General features: G+C 36.6%; 1 protein-coding gene across 4 annotated transcripts in view; it reads right to left on the minus strand.

The window, feature by feature from the left end:
- SYTL4 (synaptotagmin like 4) overlaps window positions 1-12,310 on the minus strand; it is a 43,646-nt gene extending 31,336 nt beyond the window's left edge. For 2 of the 4 annotated variants that reach the window (XM_037037382.1, XM_037037381.1), the window contains exons 1-2: window positions 11,963-12,310; window positions 11,416-11,491 (exon numbers count right to left, since the gene is read on the minus strand). In XM_037037382.1, coding sequence (XP_036893277.1) covers window positions 11,416-11,491; window positions 11,963-12,120 — 234 coding nt within the window. In that variant the 5' untranslated portion in view covers window positions 12,121-12,310. The remainder of the gene's footprint in view (window positions 1-11,415; window positions 11,492-11,962) is intronic. The other 2 variants (XM_037037380.1, XM_037037379.1) reach the window with 1 other exon arrangement.
- Between the last annotated feature and the right edge of the window lie 9,030 nt (window positions 12,311-21,340).

A 21,340-nucleotide genomic window follows, 5' to 3' on the forward strand; every position in this document is an offset into this window, starting at 1 on the left:
TGATCTTCAATTTCTTAGATAGGCCCCTTTAGCATTTCATATAATAAAGGCTGGGTGATGATGAACTCCTTTAACTTGACCTTATCTGGGAAGCACTTCATGTGTCCTTCCATTCTAAATGATAGCTTTGCTGGATAGAGCAATCCTGGATGAAGGTCCTTGCCTTTTGGCTTCAAATACTTTCCAGCCCCTTGTTGCCTACACAGTTCCTTTTGAGAAATCAGCTTATAGTCTTATGGGCACTCCTTTGCATGTATCTGTCTCCTTTCCTTTCGCTGCTTTTAAGATTGTCTCTTTGTATTTAATCTTGGGTAACTTAATGATGATGTGCCTTGGTGTGCTCCTCTTTGGATCCAACTTCTTTGGGACTCTGGGTTTCCTAGACTTCCTGGAAGTCTACTTCCTTCTCCAGATTGGGGAAGTTTTCCTTCATTATTTGTTCAAATATGTTTTCAATTTCTTGCTCTTGTTCTTCTCCTTCTAGCTATAATTCTTCTCCCTATAATTCAGATATTGGAAAATTTAAAGTTGTCCCAGAGGTTCCTAAGCTTCTCTTCATTTTTTAAAATTCTTGTTTCTTTATTCTGTTATAGTTGAATGTTTATTTTTTTCCTTTTGCTCCAAATTGTTGATTTGAGTCCTTATTTCCTTCCTGTCACTGTTGATTCTCTGAATATTTTGCTTCATTTCACTTTGGGTATCTTTCATCTGTTCTTTCATTTTTTGACCACGCTCAATCAGTTAAGTGAGTATCTTGATTAACAGGGATTCATTAATCCCCTGAGGGATTAACATGAAATAGATTGGTATCTAACTCATTCCTACCAGTGTAGTCCACTGTTTCTTTAATTCCTTGGTTGTCAGAGTTCCACACAGTTTGAATTTCTGGCACTTCTGGTTGTTTATTGTTTTTATATTGGTTTTCATCCTGCTTTTGGTTGTACAAGGAAGCAAAGGGTTTCCACCTATGCCTCCATCTTGGCTGGAACCCTCTGGCCCTTCTTTTCATATTAAATTTTACTTTTCCCATCTCTTAGCCTGGTTTTCATTCCTCACTCTTACTGTTATTTTTCTCTCTCTATCCTCTCAAAATCACTTTTCTTTCCTTCTTATTCACCTTCCACCTGTGTTAATCTTTGCTCATTTGTCATTTATATTGCTGTGGTGGATGTTTTTCTTCACTTTTGTTCCTGTTTTTTTTTTTTTACTTTTCTATTTTTTAAACTTCTTATTCTCCTCTCCCTTTTTCTTACTGCATTTTGCTTTTTTGTTCCCTTTTTATCTATGGTGTAAATTTTATTTTCTTTGTTTTGCTTCTATTCCCTACTCTTATTACTTCTTCTGGCTCTACCCTCTCAAAATAATTTTTCTTTCAGTTATTCATCTCACATTTGTTTTTCCTTTCTTATAATAGCCTTAATCTCTTTCCACTTTTATTAATATTTACTCATTTGTTGTTGATATTGCAGTTGTAATTGGGCATTATTTTTGCAGGTGTGGGTTTTCTCTTTTGGTTGTTGTATTTTGTTCTGGTAGCACATGTACAACAGCACACAAGACACGGTGGGTGGTGTGATGCTCAGTCAGCCAGCCAGAGGGAAGAACCTACCAAAGAATGACCCAACACAACCAAAATCCAATTACAACAAGAGAGCCTACATAAATGGCATAAAAGGCATCCCAAGAGTTCCAGTTCAACTACACAACTGAGCCTCACAGGTATCCTATCACAGAAGGACAGTACACCAAGACAGGAAGTTAAAGCAGAATAATGTGCAGAAACAAACAAAACTAGTCATTGAAAAATGGGGAGAGAAAGAAACAACCCCCAATTGAAAGGAAAGGAGGAATTACCAGAAAGAACGCTAAATGAAATTGAGGCAAGGGATCTATTAGACATAGAGCTCAAAGTAATGGTTATAAGGATGCTCAAGGAGCCCAGTGAAAACTACAAGGAACAGTATAGAAGCTACAAGGAAGTTAGTGGGAACCACAATAGCATGAAAAAGTACATAGAACACACGAATAAGAGCCATGAGGAAATGAAGAATACAATATCAAAAATGAAAAATATATTAGAAGGAATGAAGAGCAGGCTAGATGAACAAGAGGGCTGAATGAATGAGCTGGAGGACAAAGTAGGGAAAAAACCCACGGACAGAGCATAAAAATGAAAAAAGGTTCAAAAAGAATGAAGAGGGGTTAAGGGAGCTGCAGGACAACATGAAATGTAGTAATATTTACATCATAATATATCAGAAAAGAAGAAAAATATCAAGGGATAGAAAACCTGTTTGAAAAAGTAATGACAGAAAACTACCCTAATTTGGTGGGGGTAAAAGTTCATGGAAGCCTAGGAAGCACAGAGGACCCCAATCAAGATGAACCCAGAGAGGCCCACTCCAAGACACATCATAATTAAAATGGCAAGTTTAAAGACAAAGAGAGAATCTTAAATGCAGAAAAGAAGAAACAGCTAGTAACATACAAGGGAAACTTGATAGGGTATCAGTTGATTTCTCAATAGAAACACAAGAAGCCAAAAAGGATCATCATAAAATATCCCATGTAATGTAAAGCAAAGGCCTTCAAACAAGACTACTGTACTCAGCAGGGCTCTCATTTAATACAGAAGGTGAAATAAGAAATTTCCCAGAAAAAAAAAACATTTAAAAGAGTGCATCTCCTCCAAACCAGCATTGCAAGAGAAGCTAAAGTGACTGCTTTAAGAGGATGAATTATCCCTGACTGGTGTGGCTCATTGGTTTGAGTACTGGCTTGCAAACCAAACGGCCACTAGTTCAATTTACAGGGCACATGCCTGGGTTGCAGGCCAGGTAGCCAGTAGTGGGTACATGAGAGGCAACCAGACACTGATGTTTCTCTCCCTCTCCCTCCCTTCCCCTCTGTCTAAAAATAAATAACATATTTTAAAATAAGAAGATTTAGTAAAAGGGAGAGAGGGGAACAAAGGAACAAAGGAAAAAATGGCAATGAATAAGTACCTATCGATAACAACCTTAAATGTAGATGGATTAAATGCTCCAATCCAAAGACATATATATGGTAGCTGAATGGATAAGAAAATATGAGCCCCATATACATGCTCTACAAGAGATAATGTTAGAACAAAAGATCTACACAGGATGAAAACAAAGAGATGGAAAAATATTCCAAGCAAATGGGCATGAAAAAAATCTGGGTAGCAATACTTATATAAGACAAAATAGACTTCAAAAAAAGGCCATAACAAGAGACAAAGAACAGTACATAATACTTAAGGGAGTAGTCCTGCGTGAGGATATAACTCTTGCAAACATATACGTACTCAAACATGGCAGCACTTAAACATGTAAGGAAAACCTTAGAGGACTACAAGAAAGACATCAACAGCAACACAGTCATCACAGGAGATTTTAACACCCCACTGTCTACAATGGATAGATCTCCCAAACTAGGAATCAACAAGGATACTGAGGCACTGAATAACACTTCAGATCAAATGGACTTAATTGACACATGCAGAACATTTCACCCCAAAGAAGCAAATGTATATGGAGCATTTTCAAAGATAGACTAGAGATAAGAGCCTGCTCTTGTACATTCTTTTCAAATGCATATGGAGCATTTTCAAAGATAGACCACATGATAAAATACAAAATAAACCTTAACAAAATCAAGAAAACTGAAATCATATCAAGCATCTTCTCTGATCACAATGGCTTGAAACTAGAAATCAAACTCAAGGAAAAAACTCTAAAACACTCCAATACATGGAGACTGAAAAACATGCTATTAAATAATGAGTGGGTTAACAATGGGATCAAGGAATAAATCAAAAAGCATCTGGAAAATAATGAAAATGAACACACAACAGACCAAAATCTATGGGACCCAGTAAAGGCAGTCCTAAGGGAGAAGTTCATAACATACAGTCCTATCTAAAGAAGATAGGAGAATGTCAACCAAACTAAACCTACATCTACAGGAGCTAGAAGAACAACAACAAACAAAGCCCAGAGTGAGTGCAAGGAAGGAATTAAGATCATAGCAGTATTAAATGACATAGAGACTAAAAAACAACTCAAATAATCAATTAATTCAGGAGCCAGTTCTTTGAAAAGATAAACAAATTGGCAAACATTTAATGAGACTCATCAAGAAAAAGGAGAGAAGACCCAAATAAATAAAATGAGACACAAAAGAGGTTATGACTGATACCACAGAAACAGGATTGTAAGCAATTGCTTTGAAAAAACTGTATGACAAGAAATTGGACAACTTGGGTAAAACAGATAACTTTCTACAAACATACGATCTTCCAAAACTGAATCAATAAGAAGCAGAAAGCCTGAATAGATTGATAACAACTAGTGAAATAGAAGCAGGAATCAAAAAACTCCAGGCACACAAAAGCCCTGGACAAGATGGCTTCACCGGAGAATTTTACCAAACATTTACAAAAGAACTAACTCCTATCTTTCTCAAACCATTCCAAACATCTCAAGAACAGGGAAGACTCTCAACTCTTTATATGAAGCCAATATTATCCTAATCCCAAATCCAGGTAAAGACACAAGAGAAAGGAAACTATAGGCAATATCTCTGATGAACATTGATGCTAAGGTTCTCAACAAAATATTGGCAATTTGGATCTAGCAATACATTAAAAAGATCATGTACTATGATCAAGTGGGGTTCATTCAAGGAATGCAAACCAATAAATGTAATATACCACATAAACAAAATGAAAGACAAAAATCACATGATCATATGAATAGATGTTGAAAAAGCATCTGAAGAAATCTAGTACCCACTTATGATAAAAACATTGAGCAAAGTGGGAGTAGAGGGAGCATACTTCAACATAATAAAGGCCATATACAAGAAATTTACAGATACCATCATAATCAATGGACAAAAACTAAAAACTTTCCCCCTAATATCAAGAACAAATCAATGGTGTCTGCTTTTACCACTTCTATTCAACATAGCATTGGGAGTTCTAGCCACAGTGATCAGACAAGAAAAAAAAATAAAAGTCATCCAAATTGAAAAGGAGGTTATAAAACTCATTATTCACAGATATCATGATAGTGCACATAGAAAACCCTATAGGCTCCACCAAAGAACTACTTGACTTAATAAGTGAATTTGGTAAAATAGTGAAATACAAAGTCATTATTCAGGAATCAATAGCATTTTTGTACACCAGCAATGAAGTATCAGAAACAGAAATTAGGTGGGAAATCCCATTTACTATAGCAACAACAAAAAAATAAAGTAAATAGGAATAAATTTGACCAAGAAGGTAAAAGACCTGTACTCAAAAAACTATAGAATACTGAAGAAAGAAGTTGATGAAGATACAAATAAATAGAAACATATACTGTGTAATGGACTAGAGAAATAAACATCATTAAAATGTCCACACTACCCAAAGCAATCTATAGATTCAATGCAATTCCTATATTTTAATAGGAATTAATGTTTTAATTAATGGCATATTTCACAGATCTAGAACAAATATTCCAAAAATGTATACTGAACCAAAAATGACCCTAAATAGCCTCAGCAATCTTGAGAAAGAAGTACAAAGTTGGAGGATACACAATACCTGGTATCAAATTATACTACATGGCCACTGTAATAAAAAAAGTTTGGTACTGACATAAAAACAAACACATAGTTCAATGGAAATAAATAGAGAGCTCAGAAATAAACCCAGGTCTCAATGGTTAATTAATACTTGACAAAGGGGGCAGACAATAAATGGTGTTGGGTGAACTAGACTGGTATATGCAAAAAAAAGAAATTAAACAACAAACTTATTCCATACATCAAAATAAACTCAAAATGTATGAAACATATAAACACAAGTCATGACACCATAAAATTCCTAGAGGAAAGCATAGGCAGGATAATTTGACATGTTCCATGCAGCAATATTTTTGCTGATATATCTCCTAGAGCAAAAGAAATAAAAGAAAAATTGGGTGGAAAGGGGAGGGAGGCGGGGAGCATGGGGTGGGGGGCGGGCAGGGTTGGGATTATAAGACAGAAACCTGTACTTGAACAAGAATTAAATAAAAATTATATTAAAAAAAAATAAAAATAAACAAATGGGGCCACATCAAATTAAAAACCTTTTGCACAGCCAGAGGAACCATCATGAAAATGACTGTATGAGAGAACACATTTGCAAATGATACACTGGAGGAGGGTATAATATCCAAAACGTATAAATAACTCAATCAACTCAACACCAGGAAAACAAACAATCCAATTAAAAGTGGGCAAAAGGACCTTAATAGACAGTTCTCTAAGGAGAAAATACTGATGGCACATAGACATCAAAAGATGCTAAACATCACTAGCCATCAGAGAGATGCAAATTAAAACCACAGGGAGATATAACCTCATGCCTGTCAGAATGTCCATCATTAACAAATCAACAAACATCAAGTGCTGGTGAGGATGGGGAGAAATGGACCCTAGTGCATTGCTGGTGGGAAGGCAGACTGATGTAGCCACTTTGGATAACAGTATGGAATCTCCTCAGAAAATTAAAACTGGAACTGCTTTTTCACCCAGTGATTCTACTGATGGGAATATACCCTAAGAATCCAGAATCACAAGTTCAAAAGAACCTAAGCACCCATATGTTCATAGCAGCACTATTTATAATAGTCAAGTGCTGGAAACCGCCTAATTGCCCCTCAGTTAATGAGTGGATCAAAAAAAATGGTACATTTACACAATGGAATAATACACATCACAAAGAAAGAAGGAACTCCTACTTTTTGCGACAGCATGGATGGAAATGGAGATTATTATGCTAAATGAAATAAGCCATTAGTGAAAGACAAATATCATATGATCTCACATATAAAAAGAATTTAATGAACAAAATAATCTAATGAGCATAATAGAACCATAGGCCTGGAAACATGGAACGGACTTACAGTGACCAGAGGGGAGGGTGTGGATAATGATGGAAGGAAGGGGAAGGGAACAGTAAAAGAACATGTTTGAATGACCTATGGACATGGACAACACTATGGGGACTGACTGCGGGAGTGGGTGGTTGGCTGGGCAGAGGAAGGCAAAGGGGAAAAATCAGAACAACGCTAATATAGTAAGAACAAAAATATTTTTAAATGGGAAATTATGAAAACTATACCACTTACAATTACATGAAAAATATACCTGGGAATAAATTTAACCAAGGATGTAAAAGACCTGTACTCAGAAAATTGTTAAGACATTGAAGAATAAAACAACTGAAGAACATAAAAATAATTGGAAGCATATACTATGCTCAGGAAGTAAAATTAACATCATTGAAATTTCCATACTACCCAAATCAATCTATAGATTCAACATAACTCCTATCAATATACCAATGGCATGTTTCACAGACCTAGAACAAATAATTCAAAAATCTGTGGAACTACAAAAGACCCCTAATAGCCACAGCAATCTTGAGAAAGAAGAACAAGGCTGGAGGCAACACACTACTTATATCAAACCATACAACAATGCCATAGTAATCAAGACAGTATGGTACCAGCATAAACACAGACACATAAACCAATGGAACAGAATACAGTGCCCAGAAATAAAATCACAACAATATGATCAATTACTACATAGCAAAAGAAGAACCAATGGGGTCATGATAATCTGTTTGAGAAATAGTTTTGGGGACCTCGCTCCATGCCTCAGTGGGTTGGAGCCTTGTCTCATAAACCAAAAGGCTATGGGTTCAATTCCCAGTCAAGGCATGTACAGGGGGCAACCAATAGATGTTTCTGTCTCATACCCCTCTCTCATATCTCCCTTCCCTCCCCTCCCTTCCCTTCCTTTCTTCTCTTCTCTTCTCTTCTCTTCTCTTCTCTTCTCTTCTCTTCTCTTCTCTTCTCTTCCCTTCCCTTCCCTTCCCTTCCCTTCCCTTCTCTTCTCTTCTCTTCTCTTCTCTTCTCTTCTCTTCTCTTCTCTTCTCTTCTCTTCTCTTCTTTTATCTCTCCCTCTCTCTCTCTCCCTCTCTAAATCAATAAACAATAAGCATATTCTCAGGTGAGAATTAAAATAAATATATAAGTAAATAAATGATATTGGGAAAATGGATCGACACATAAATAAAAAAACTAGATCACCTTCTTACACCACATACCAGAATAATGGATTAAAGACTTAAGTTTATGACCTCAAACAATAAAACTCTTAACAGTAAACTTAGGCATTAAACTGTCTGACAGTTCCCTTAGTAATATGTTTTCTGATATGCCTCCTCAAGGAGGGGGAACAAAAAAAAGTAAACAAGTAGGACTATATCAAAATAAAAACTTTTTCAAAACATAAGAAGTCACCAACAAAAGGAAAAGAATACTTACTGATGGGAGAACATATTTGCTAATGATACATGTGATAATATCCAAAATTTATAAAGAACTCAGAACCTAAATCAACATAGATTCGATGCATTCCCTATTAAAAGCACCAATGACATGTTTCACAGATACAGAACAAACATTTCAAAAATTCATATGGAATAATAAGTGATCCCAAAGAGCCTCAGCAATTTTGAAAAAAATTACCCAGAATAGCTGCAGCAATTTTGAGAAAGAAGAACAAAGTAGGATGGACCACAATACCTGATATCAAACTGTATTACAAGGCCACTGTAATCAAAACAGCCTGGTACTGGCATAAGAGCAGATACATAGATGAATAAAACAGAATGGAGAGCCCAGAAATAAACCCAAGTCTCTATGGTCAATTAATATTTGGCAAAGGGGGCAGAAGTATAACATGGAGTAAAAATAGCCTCTTCAACAAATGGTGTTGGGAGAGCTGGACAGCTACCTGCAAAAAAATCAAACTCAATCACCAACTTATACCATACACAAAAGTAAATTCAAGGTGGATAAAAGACTTAAATATAAGTTGTGACATCATAAAACTTCTAGAGGAAAACATAGGCAGGAAAATCTCAGATATTCCACACAGCAGTATTTTCACCCATACATCCCCTAGAGCAAGGCGCATAAAAGAAATAATCAACAAATGGGGTCTCATCAAAATAAAAAGCTTCCACACGGCTAAAGAAAACAGCAGCAACATGGAAAGAGAACCAGCTGTATGGGAAAACATATTTGCACATGACACCTCACACATGGGTTTGATTTCCAAAATATATAAAGAACTTACAAGAACTCCACTCTAAGACAAAATACCCAGTTAAAAAATGGGCAAAAGACCTTAACAGACATTTCTCCAAGGAGGACATACAGAGGGCCCAGAGACATATGAAGAGATACTCAGCATCACTTGCCACCAGAGAGATGCAAATTAAAACCACAATGAGATACCACTTCACACCAGCCAGAATGGCCATCATAAACAAATAAACAAACAACAAATGTTGGAGAGGATGTGAAGAAAAGGGAATCCTAGTACACTGTTGGTGGGAATACAGACTGGTACAGCCACTGTGGAAAATAGTAGGGAATTTCCTCAGAAAATTTAAAACAGAACTGCCTTTTAACCCAGCAATTCTAATGCTGGGATTATATCTTAAAAACCTTGAAACACCAATCCGTAAGAATGTATGCACTCCAATTTTCACAGCAGCACAAATCACAGTAGTCAAGTGCTGGAAGCAATGTAAGTGTCCATCAGTAAATGAATGGATCAAAAAACTATGGTACATTTAAACAATGGAATACTATCTGGCAGAAAGAAAGAAGGAGTTCCTACCCTTTGAGATAGCAAGGATGAATCTGGACAGCATTATGCTAAGTGAAGCAAGCCAGGCAGTGAAAGACAAATACCATATGATGTCACCCATAAGTGAAACCTAATCAACAAAACAAATAAGCAAGCCAAATATAACCAGAGACGTTGAAATTAAGAACAAACTGACAGTAACCAGAGGGGAGTTGGGAAGGGATAATGGGGGAGGGGGAGGGTTTTGAGAGACAAGTATAAAGGACATATGGACAAAACCAAGGGGAGATGGAATCAGAGGAAGAAGCTGGGGATAGCTGGGGTGGAGGGGGAGTGGTGGGGGGAAGTGCAGACAACTATACTTGAACAACAATAAAATTTTTAAAAAACAAATTAAAAGTTTAACAATAAAAGAGGAACTCAGAGAAGTTAACAACAACAACAACAAACACAATCCAATTAAACAGTAGGTAGAAAACCTGAATAGACATTTCTCCAAAGAGGATATACAGATGGCCAAGAGACATATGAAAAGATGGCCAATGTTACTAACATCAGATAAATGAAACTTAAAACCACAATGACATATCACCTCACACCTGTCAGATTGGCTATTATCAATAAATCAACAAACAAGTGTAGGCAAGGATCTGGAGAAAAGGGAACCCTCATGAACTGTTGATGAGATTGTAACTTGGTTCATCCACTTTGGAAAACTGTGTGGGTTCCTCAAAAAATTAAAAGTGGAACTGCCTTATGACTCAGTCATTTCACATCTTAGGATTCAGTCAAATAAACCAGAAACACTAATTTGAAGGAACATATGCACCATTATGTTCATTGCAGCATTATTTACAACAGGTAAGATATGAAAGCAATCATAGGTACTCATCTATAAACAAGATGATAAAAAAGTAGTGATACATATATAATGGGATATTATTCAGCCATAAAAGGAATGAAATCTTACCATTTGTGACAGCATGGATGGACCTAGAGAGTATTATGCTAAATGAAATAAGTCAGACACAGAAAAAAGTACCATATGATTTCAATTATATGTGGAATCTAAATAACAAAAGAAAAATAAACAAAATAGAAACATTCATAGACATAGAGAACAGACAGATGTTGCTAGAGGAGAAGGTTTTGGGGATCCACTGGAAAAGGTAAAGTGATTAAAAGTACAAACTGGTAGTTACAGAATAATCACAAAGTATAAATTGTAGCATAGGAAATATAGTCAATAATATTATAATAACTACATGTGGTGCCAGGTGGGTACATGAAATATTGAGGTGTTCACTTCATAAAGTACATGATTGTGTAACTGCTATGTGGTACACCTGAAACTAAAAAAATATTATTGAATATAAACTTTAATAGAAAAATACATTTTTAAAAAGTTAGTAAAAATGAAAAAAGAACACTGAGTTTTGCTAAACTATTACAAACTTAAAGGAAAGCTTAATCTTGGAAGTTGAATTTAATTTAATCCTAGGAAGTAGTACAAAATCTACTTTCTCTTGTTTTAAGTAGAACCTTAGAAAATGCTTTGAAGAGAATCAAAAGTAAATTTTATTCAGTTGAATTTTTCATTTAAATTCTTCTTGATAAATGAAAGAGCAGGGAGGGAGAGAGTGAAGAGAAAGTGGGCGGAGAGAGAGAGAGGGAGGTATTTACCTTTTCTACTTGAGATTTGGGATCAGACATCTTCTTCCATTCTGGAAAAATGCCAGATTTATCCAGAGAGTCTCTCCTGAAGGTAGATAGAGAAGTTAAAGCAAAACTACCTCTTGTCCTTCCTGTTCTATCTAGAGACCCAAGTTGTATTGAAGGAGAGCCAGTGGATTGGGGTCATTGTAGCAACCAAATCCAGAAGGTAAATTTCACATCAGATTTCCCTTGAAGGAACATAAGCAACTTTGCATAAACATGAACATTCCTAAAAAACAGCATCATGTTTCTGATGGTCCATGAAGACTTCTCCATGGTGCAGCAGCCTGTGTAAGTTAGGGTACTCCTGAAGGCTGCGATGAGAGACAACCATTGAAGGACTACAGAAAGACTTATAGCAAGGTCAGAGAGATCTTCTCTCTGAGAAGATCCCATTTGACTTGCTGAGGAGAAATCAGGAACACTGAAGGTATAGGTCCCCTACATCCTCATGCTGGAGAACAAAGTGGGAACTTGGGTTGAGCAGATGCACAGGGACTTTGGGAGATCTCACCTGGATGTGCTATCTGAGTCAGCTGTGTAGCTGTCCAGACTCTCACTCTCAGCATCCAGTGCACTCTTTCCACTTTTCAGCTTGGGCACTTCAAATGGCACACTAGAATAAAACCCAAGAGCCAAGATATAAAGGAAGTAGGCTCTCCTGCCAGGCATCAGGCTTCCTTCCAACCCATTGACAATGGTAGCCTAAATGATTTTTCTAAGATAAATTTAAAACTGTTCAGTGATTCCCCATTGTTATTGGGATTGAGTCCAAATTCCTTAGCATGTCAAGAAAATCCTTATGACTTGATCCCTGCTCACCTCTCAGGATTCATCTTTTACCCTCCACCTCACCTTATACTTCCTTCCTTCCTTCCTTCCTTCCTTCCTTCCTTCCTTCCTTCCTTCCTTCCTTCCTTCCTTCCTTAATTATTTTATATTGTTGTACAGATACAGTTGTCTCCATTTCCCCCCAATCACTCCCTTCTACCCCATGCATCCACACCTCCCAACCTTGTTCCTACCCCACTTTGGCTTTGCCAATGTGTCCTTTATACATGGTTCCTTGATGATCCTTCCACTTTCCCCCCCATTAACCCTCCCCCCTCTCTTCTGGTTCCTGTTAGTTTGCTCTTTATTTCAAGGTCTCTGGTTATATTTTGTTTACTTGCTTTGTTGATTAGGTTCCACCTATAGGTGAAATCATATGGTATTTGTCTTTCACTGCCTGGCTTATTTCACTTAGCATAATATTCTCCAGATCCAACCATGCTGTCACAAAGGGTAGGAGATCCTTCTTTCTCTCTGCTGTGTAATACTCCACTATGTAAATGCACCATTGTTTTTAGATCCACTCATTTACTGATGGGCACTTAGATTGCTTCCAGCACTTGGCTATTGTAAAATTGTGCTGCTATGAACATTGGGGTGCACAGGTTCTTTTGAATTGGTGTTTCAGGGTCCTTAGGGTATAATGCCAGCAGTGAAATTGCCAGGTCAAATGGCAGTTCCATTTTTAGTTTTTGAGGAAATTCCATACTGTTTTCCACAGTGGCTGCACCAGTCTACATTCCCACCAACACTGTACTACTATTCCCTTTCTCCACAACCTCGACAGCACTCATTGTTTGTTGATGTGTTTATGATGGCCATTCTGACTGGTGTGAAATAGTATCTCATTGTGGTTTTAATTTGCATCTCTCTGATGGCTAGTGGTGCTAAGTATCCTTTCATGTCTTTGGACCATCTGTGTGTCCTCTTAGGATAAGTGTGTTCAGGTCCTTTGCCCATGGACAAAGGACCTCATCTTATACTTTAAATTCCACAATGATGAAGCTCTTTCACTTTCCTTAGTATGACAACACTCTCCCTCTTTCCTCTTTTCTCTGCCTGGGATGGTTTTTTTTTTCACAATAGTCATTTTTCTTTATCTGGATAAGTCTACTCCTTCTTCAGGTCTCTCCTTACATGTCAATCCTTTCATAACTCTCTGGCCATACCACTCTAAGGTTGCATAATAACCTTCCTTTGTGCTTTTAAAGCATTTTGATTTCTTTGTAGCAGTCATCACATATAGAATTAATTGTTTGTCTTTAAGGAAATTAATTTGTTCAGTAATTTAAATAAATGATTTGTTTAATGTCTTTCTCCATTAGACTATGTTCTGTGAGATCAGCAATCGCATATCTTGTTCACTGCTGTGTTCCCAATGACTAGAAGAGAAACTAGCATAGAGTGGACACTCACTTATTTATTAACTGAATTCTTGACTAAATACCATCAGTAGGGCTTAAATTATATATATAAATAAGCAGTATGTTTTAAAGACAGTTTTCAGAAGAGCAGAAATATTTTTCAGCTTAATGAAGAATGACCCTAGGCATTCAGAAAAAAACAATCTTCATCTCTAAAGGATAGGACACAATTCCTGGGCTCCTCACCTTAAGGAAATTGTGAGAGCAGCAAGAGAAAAAATTATCTGAAGTAATTTCACTTGGCTGCCAGGACATCAAACTCTCCTGTTCCTCTGGCCTCATTGGCTACTCCTTCTCAGTCTCCTGTGCTGGTCTTTCCTTATGTTCTAGACCTCTAACATTTGAATATGTCCAGGTTTATTCCTTGGGTTGCTTCTCTTCACTACCTAGAATTATTCCTAAGTGATCTTATCTAGTCTCATATTCTTTATAAATTAGTAACTCCTATATTTATCTCTAATTCAAATGCCAGACTTATATTTTCAAGAGCCTACTTGACATCTCTACTTGGAATGTTCAAATGCAGCAAGTCCAAAACCAAAGCTCAAATCCTCCCCACAACTTGCTCTTCCATCAACTTCATCAAATAGCTACTCCCTCCCTTCTTTTCTCAGGTGAAAAATCTTAAGAATCATCCTTGACTCCCATTTTTCTTTCACAATACACATCTAGTGTGTTAGCAAATCTTCTTGGCTCTATCTTCAATGTACATATAGAATCTGACCAGTTCTCACCCTCTCCACTGCATTATTCTGGTCCAAACCACCATGATCTAGCTCCTGGGTGGTTGCAATAGCCTCCTAACTGAACTCCCTACTTATGTCCTTGTCCCCACACAATCTAGCCTCAATTCAACAGGCAAACAGAGTGTTTAAAAATATAAACCCACTATGGAATTACCATATGATCCAGCAATGCTACACTTAGGTATATATCCAAGAGAACTGAAAACATGTGTCCACAGAAAAACTTTTACACAAATGTTCATAGCAGCATTATTCATAATAGCCAACAGGGGGACACAACCCACGTATTCATAAATGGATGAATGGATAAATGAACTGTGGTTTATACATACAGTGAAATATTACTGACAGAAGAAATGAAGTTCTGATACATGCTACAATATGGATGAACCTCAAAAACATTATGCTGAGTTAAAGAAGCCAGACACAAATGGCCACATTTTGTTGACTCCATTTATGCAAGATGTCTAGAATAGACAAATCTACAGAGACAGAAAGTACATTAGTGGCTGGGATAAATGGGGAATGACTACTTAATAGATATAGGATTTCTTTTTAGAGTGATGAAAATGTTCTAAAATTAGATAGTGGTGATAGTTGCAGAACATTCTGAAAGTACTTAAAAGCCACTGAATTGTATAAAGTGTTAGAATGACTAATCTGATACTATGTAAAATTTACTCCAATTTAGAAAAAGAAAAAATAATATGTGAATCCCAGATGGTGGAGGAGTAAGTAGAAGCTACACTAACCTCCTCCCAGGACCAATCTGGAATTACAACAAGATTGTAGAGAAATTATCTGGCATAACCAACTGAAAACTAGCTGGAGAGAAGCCTTATAACCACAGGCAGACAGAAAAAAACAATCGCACCACAACAAGACTGGTAGAAAATGCAGAGGTGGGAGAGGGCTGGCTGGGCTCCTATGGGAAGCAGATGAAGCTCCAGAGGGATATTTCAGCAGCCAGGGGATTACCCCTTAGAAGTGTGAGGTCTAAACCTTAAGCTGGCTACAAGCCTACAATACCAGATGCAGAAAGGAACCCAAGTACCATCCAGCTGTAAAAAGCAGCAGGGTTTTTGTCTGTCTTGGAGAGATAGCTGAAGATCAAAGAGGCTCTTAAAGGCACAATGCACAAAATTTCAATGGCAGCCACTTACCCTGGGCTCCAACAGAGGCAGGGAAGAGTGGACTACAGACACTTAGAGGAGTCTGGGGTTCACACCTCTGTGGAGAGAACTGAATTAGCAGCTACCAGGATCCCCATGCTAAGTCATCCCCCATACGGCATAAGTCATCTTTCTCAGGCAGAATACTCGTCTCTGAATGGCATCAGCCTGAGGGGAAGCAATAGCCCCATCTACAGGAATAATTGTGTCCCACAGTATGGAGCTTAGGGCTGCTGATTAGAGCTTGAGCCTGTATCGCTCTTTAGTTTTACAACTAAAGTAGGTATCTGAGAGCCCTATGAGACTTCAGCTAAACCTTCCTGGGGCCCAGTGTGGATAAAAACCAGCCTTGGTATAGAGCCTGGTTCTTTCTGCACACAAACAGGCCCAGCAGAGGGAGCCACATGCTTTGGATTACAGATAGCACCAAAAAGGTTGACTGGGGCCAGTCGCAAGCAGCATCTGACAAAGGCCTACACCAGAGTCTTTGGAGATCTGCCTAATACATAAAACAAATACAAAGGAGCAGAAAAATCGGAAGACAATGAAACAGACCCCAAAAGAAAGAACAAGAGAATTCTCCAGAAGAAAAATGAAGAAGAAGATGATGATGAAATGCAGACAAGTAATATATCAGACAGAGAATTTATAAAGATTATAAGGATACTCAACAGCATGAAAAAAGATATAGAAACCATAAAAAAGGACCAGTCTGAAATAAATAATGCAATATCTGAAACAAATAATACACTGGAAGGAATAAACAGTAGGACAGATGAAGCATAAGACCAAATCAGTTATTTAGAAGACAAGCCAGAAAGAAACACCCAGACAGAACAGCAAAAACAAATAATTTTTTTTAAAAAAATGAGGAGAACATAAGAGACATTTTGGACAACATGACACATAACAACATCTGCATCATGGGAATGCCAGAAGCAGAAAAGAGCAAGGGATTGAGCACCTATTTGAAGATATGATGACTGAAAACTTCCCTAATCTCCTGAAGGAAAATGACGCACAAGCATAGAAAGCACAGAGTCCCAAACAAGTTGGACCTAAAGAGGCCTACAATGAGAAACACCTTAATTAAAATGAAAATGATTAAACACAAGGAGAGAATCCTAAAAGCTGCAAGAGAAAAGCAGGTAGTTACATAAAAAAGAGCACCAATTATATTGTCATCTGGTTTCTAAGCAGAAAAATTTCAGGTTAGAAGAGTGTGGCATGAAATATTCAAAGAGATGAAAAGCAATGGCCTACAACCAAGGCTACATTACCCAGCAAGATTATTTTTTTAAAATTAAAGGAGGGAAAAGGAGCTTCCCAGACAACAAGAAGCAAAAGGAGTCTACTAACAGCAAACCAGTGTTGCAACAGTTGAAGGGCTTTCCTTAAGAAAGAAAAAAAAACAGAAGGAAAAAACAGGAAATACTCTAACCATAACATGGTACTAAATATGTATCACCTTAAATAATCACCTTAATGTAAATGGCTTAAATGCTCTAACCAAAAGACATAGGGCTGGGATGGGAGTAAAAGACAGAAAACTGTACTTGAACAATAATTAAATTTTATTTTTATTTTTTTATTCTTATTCAAGTACAGTTTTCTGTTTTATATATAATTAAATTTTAAAAATGCTTTAAAAGAAAAGAAAGAAACAAGACCCATATATATGCTGCCTCCAAGAGACCCATCTCAGATTGAAAGATACACACAGGCTAAAAATAAAGGGATGGAAAAAGATATTTCATGAAAATGGAAAGAAAAAAACTGGGATGGCAGTATTTATATCTGACAAAATAAACTTTAAAACCAAGGCAAAGGAGAGAAACTATATAATGTAACAGACAAAAAAACACTATATAATGATAAAGGGAATAATCCAATGAGAGGATATAACTTTAGTAAGCATTTTTGTACCCAAAATTGGAACACCTAAATATGTGAAGCAAATCTTGATTGGCATAAAGGGAGAGATAAACAGAAATGTAGAAATGTACTCATAGTTGGGGATTGTAACACATCATTGACTTCAATAGATAGAATTTCCAGACATAAAATCAACAAGGAGAGAGTGGCCTTAAATGACACACTAGATAAAATGGATTTAATTATCTGCAGAGCATTTCATCCCAGAAAAAGCAGAATGTACATACTTTTCATGTACATATGGAACATTTTCTAGGACAGACAACATGTGAGAAACAAAATAAGTCTCAGTAATTTAGGAAAATTGAAATCACATCAAGCATCTTCTCTGACCACAATGCTATGAAACTAGAAATCAATCACAAACCGAACACTGAAAAACATGCAAACACATGAAAGCTAAATAACATGGTATTAAACAGTGAATGGGCCAACAACAAGATCAAGAAAGAAATAAAAGACAACTAAAAAACAAATGAAAATGACAACACAACAATCCAAAATCTGTGAGAAACTGGGAAACCAATCCAAATAGGTAAATTCATAGGGGTATAGGCCTATCAAAAACAAACAAACAAGCAAATGAACAAGAGAAGCTAAAAAAAAGTCTAACTTTACACTTAAAATAGTTTAAAAAGAACAAAAAACAAGACCCAAAGTGAGTAGAAGAAATGCAATAATAAAGATCCCAACATAAACAGAGCCTAAAAAAGATACAAAAGATCAAAATATCCAAGACTTGCTTCTTTGAAAAGATAAAGATTGACAAGCCTTTACCTAGACTCATGCAGAAGAAAAGAGAGAGGATGCAAACAAATAAAATCAGCAATAAAACGCAAGAAATAACTACTGACACCAATGGATTGTAAGAACATATTATGAACAACTATATTACACCATCTGGACAAACTATACAAAATGGATAAATTCTTAAAACATACAATCTTCCAAAACTAAGTCAGGAAAAATCAGAGAATCTGCATAGAGAGACCACACCTAGGGAAACTGAAGCAGTATTCAAAACACTCCCAACAAACAAAATCCCTGGACTGGATGGCTTCAGAGGTGAATTTTACCAAACATGCAGAGAAATACAAAAACTGCTCAAACTATTTCATAAACATCAAAAGGAAGGAAGGCTCCCAAAATCATTTTAATAGGCCAGAATTATATTAATTCCAAAACCAGATAAAGATACTATAAAAAAAGAAAATTATAGACCAATATCCTGATGAACATAGACATTAAAATCTTCAGCAAAATATTAGCAAATCAAATACAGCAATGCATCAAAAACATGACTAAGTGGTATTTATTCCAGGAATGGAGGTTGGTACAACATTCACAAATCAATAAATGTAATTTACCAGAAAAAAATGAATGATAAAAACCACATGATCATATCAATAGATGCAGAAAAAGCATTTGATAAAATGCAGCCTCAATTTAATTTGTTGGAAAAAAAGCATTTGATAAAATGCAGCCTCAATTTATTGGTTAAAAACCCTCAGCAAAGTGGGATTAGAGGGAACATACCTAAAAATAATAAAGACCCCATATGATAAACCCACTGCCAACATCATACTCAATGGGCAAAAACTACAAGCATTCTTCTTAATATCAGGAACAAGACAGGAATGTTCATTCTTATCTCTCATTCAACATAGTATTGGAAGTCCTAGATACAGCAACTAGACAAGAAAAAGGAATAAAAAGCATTCAAATAGGAAAGAAAGAAGTAAAGCTGTCACTATTTGCAGATGACATGATAGTGTACATTAAAAAAAAACCCTATAGGGCCACAAAATATATTTGACCTAATAAGTAAATTTGGCAAAACACAGGATACAATGTCAATATTCAGAAATTGAAGGCATTTTTGTACACTAACAATGAAATTTCAGAAAGAGAAATATAGCAACCAGAAAAGTAAAAGTACATAGGAATAAAGTTAAGAGCTGCTTCTTTGTAAAAGAAAGTAAAAAGCCTGTACTTTTAAAACTAAACAAAACTTAAGAAAGGAATTAAGGAAGACACAAATAAATGGAAGCATATACCATATTCATGTATTGGAAGAATAAACATCATAAAATGTCAATTTTACCTAAAGCAATCTATAGATATTACACAATCCATATTAAAATAGCAATGACATGTTTCATAGATATAGAACAAATATTTCAAAAATTTATATGGAACATAAATAATCCTGAATAGCCTCAGTACTGTTGAGAAGGAAGAACAAAGTAGGAGGAATCACAACACCTGATATCAAACTATATTACTAGGCCCCTAAAATCAAAACAGTCTGGCAATGGCATCATAACAGACACATAGATTAATGGAACAGAATAGAGAGCCCAGAAATAAATCCAGCTCTGTGTGGTCAATTAATATTTGACAAAGCAGGCAGGAACATAAAATGGAGTAAAAATAGCCCTTTCAATAAATGATGTTGGTAGGTGTGGACAGGTACATGAAAAACAATCAAACTTGACCACCAATTTATACCATATACCAGAAAAAACTCAAGATGTAAAATCATATGTAATGTCTTTTGATTTGCCCTGGCTAGTGTGGCTCAGTGGATTGAGTGCTGACATGTGAAACAAAGAGTTGCTGGGCCCTAGCTGGTGTAGCTCAGTGGATTGGGCATGGGCCTGCAAACCAAACAACCACAGTTTGATTCCCAGTCAGGCACATGCCTGGGTTGCAGGCCAGTTACCAGTGGGGGGCCCTCAAGAGGCAACCATACATTGATATTTCCCTCCCTCTCTCTTTCCCTTCCCCTCTAAAGATGAATAAATAAAATCTTTTTTAAGGGGGAAACTTTTTAAAGATTTTATTTATTTATCTTTAGAGGGGAAGGGAAGGAGAGAAGGAGAGAAATATCAATGTACCGTTGCCTCTCATGAGTCCCCTGCTGGGAACTGGCCTGCAACCCAGGCATGTGCCCTGACTGGGAATTGAACTGTGATCATGTGGTTCACAGGCCTGCACTCAATCCACTGAGCTACACCAGCCAGGGCAATAAATTTTTTTTTTTAAAAAGGGTTGCTTGTTTGTTTTCCAGTCAAGGCACATGTCTGGGTTGCAGGCCAGGTCCCCAGTAGGGAGAGCATGAGAGATAACCACACATTGGTGTTTCTCTCCCTCTTGTTAACCCTCCCTTCCCCTCTCTCTAAAAATAAATAAATAATCTATTTTTAAAAGGATGGTTAAATACTTAAATCTAAGTTGTGATACCACAAAAATCCTAGAAGAAAACATAGGCAGTGAAATTTCATATATCCCACATAACAATATTTTTGCTGATGTATCTCCTAGGGAAAGAGATACAAAGGAAAGAATAAACAAACGGGACTACATCAATTTAAAAGACTTCAACACAACTAATGAAAACACCAGCAAAATGAAAAGGTAGCCAATCATATGGAAAAACATTTTTGCCAGTAATACCTTGGACAAAGGTTGATCTTCAAAATATATAAAGAACACCTATGGCTCAACAGCACGAAGGCAAAAAATCCAGGTAAAAAATGGGCAAAGGATGTAAATGGACACTTCTCCAAGAAGGACATTCAGAGGGCCTGAAGGCATATGAAAGAATGCTCAATGTCATTAGCCATCAGAAACATGCAAATTAAAACCACAATGAGATACCACCTCACACTGGTCATAATGGCAACCATTTAACAAATCACTAAATGACAAGTGCTGGTGAGGTTGTAGAGAAAAAATAACCCTAGTACATTGTTGGTGGGAATGCAGACTGGTGCAGCCA

The sequence above is a fragment of the Sturnira hondurensis genome, unplaced genomic scaffold (genome assembly GCF_014824575.4).
Source record: "Sturnira hondurensis isolate 20B ecotype Veracruz unplaced genomic scaffold, ASM1482457v3 Scaffold0023226, whole genome shotgun sequence".
Taxonomy (NCBI): Eukaryota; Metazoa; Chordata; class Mammalia; order Chiroptera; family Phyllostomidae; genus Sturnira; species Sturnira hondurensis.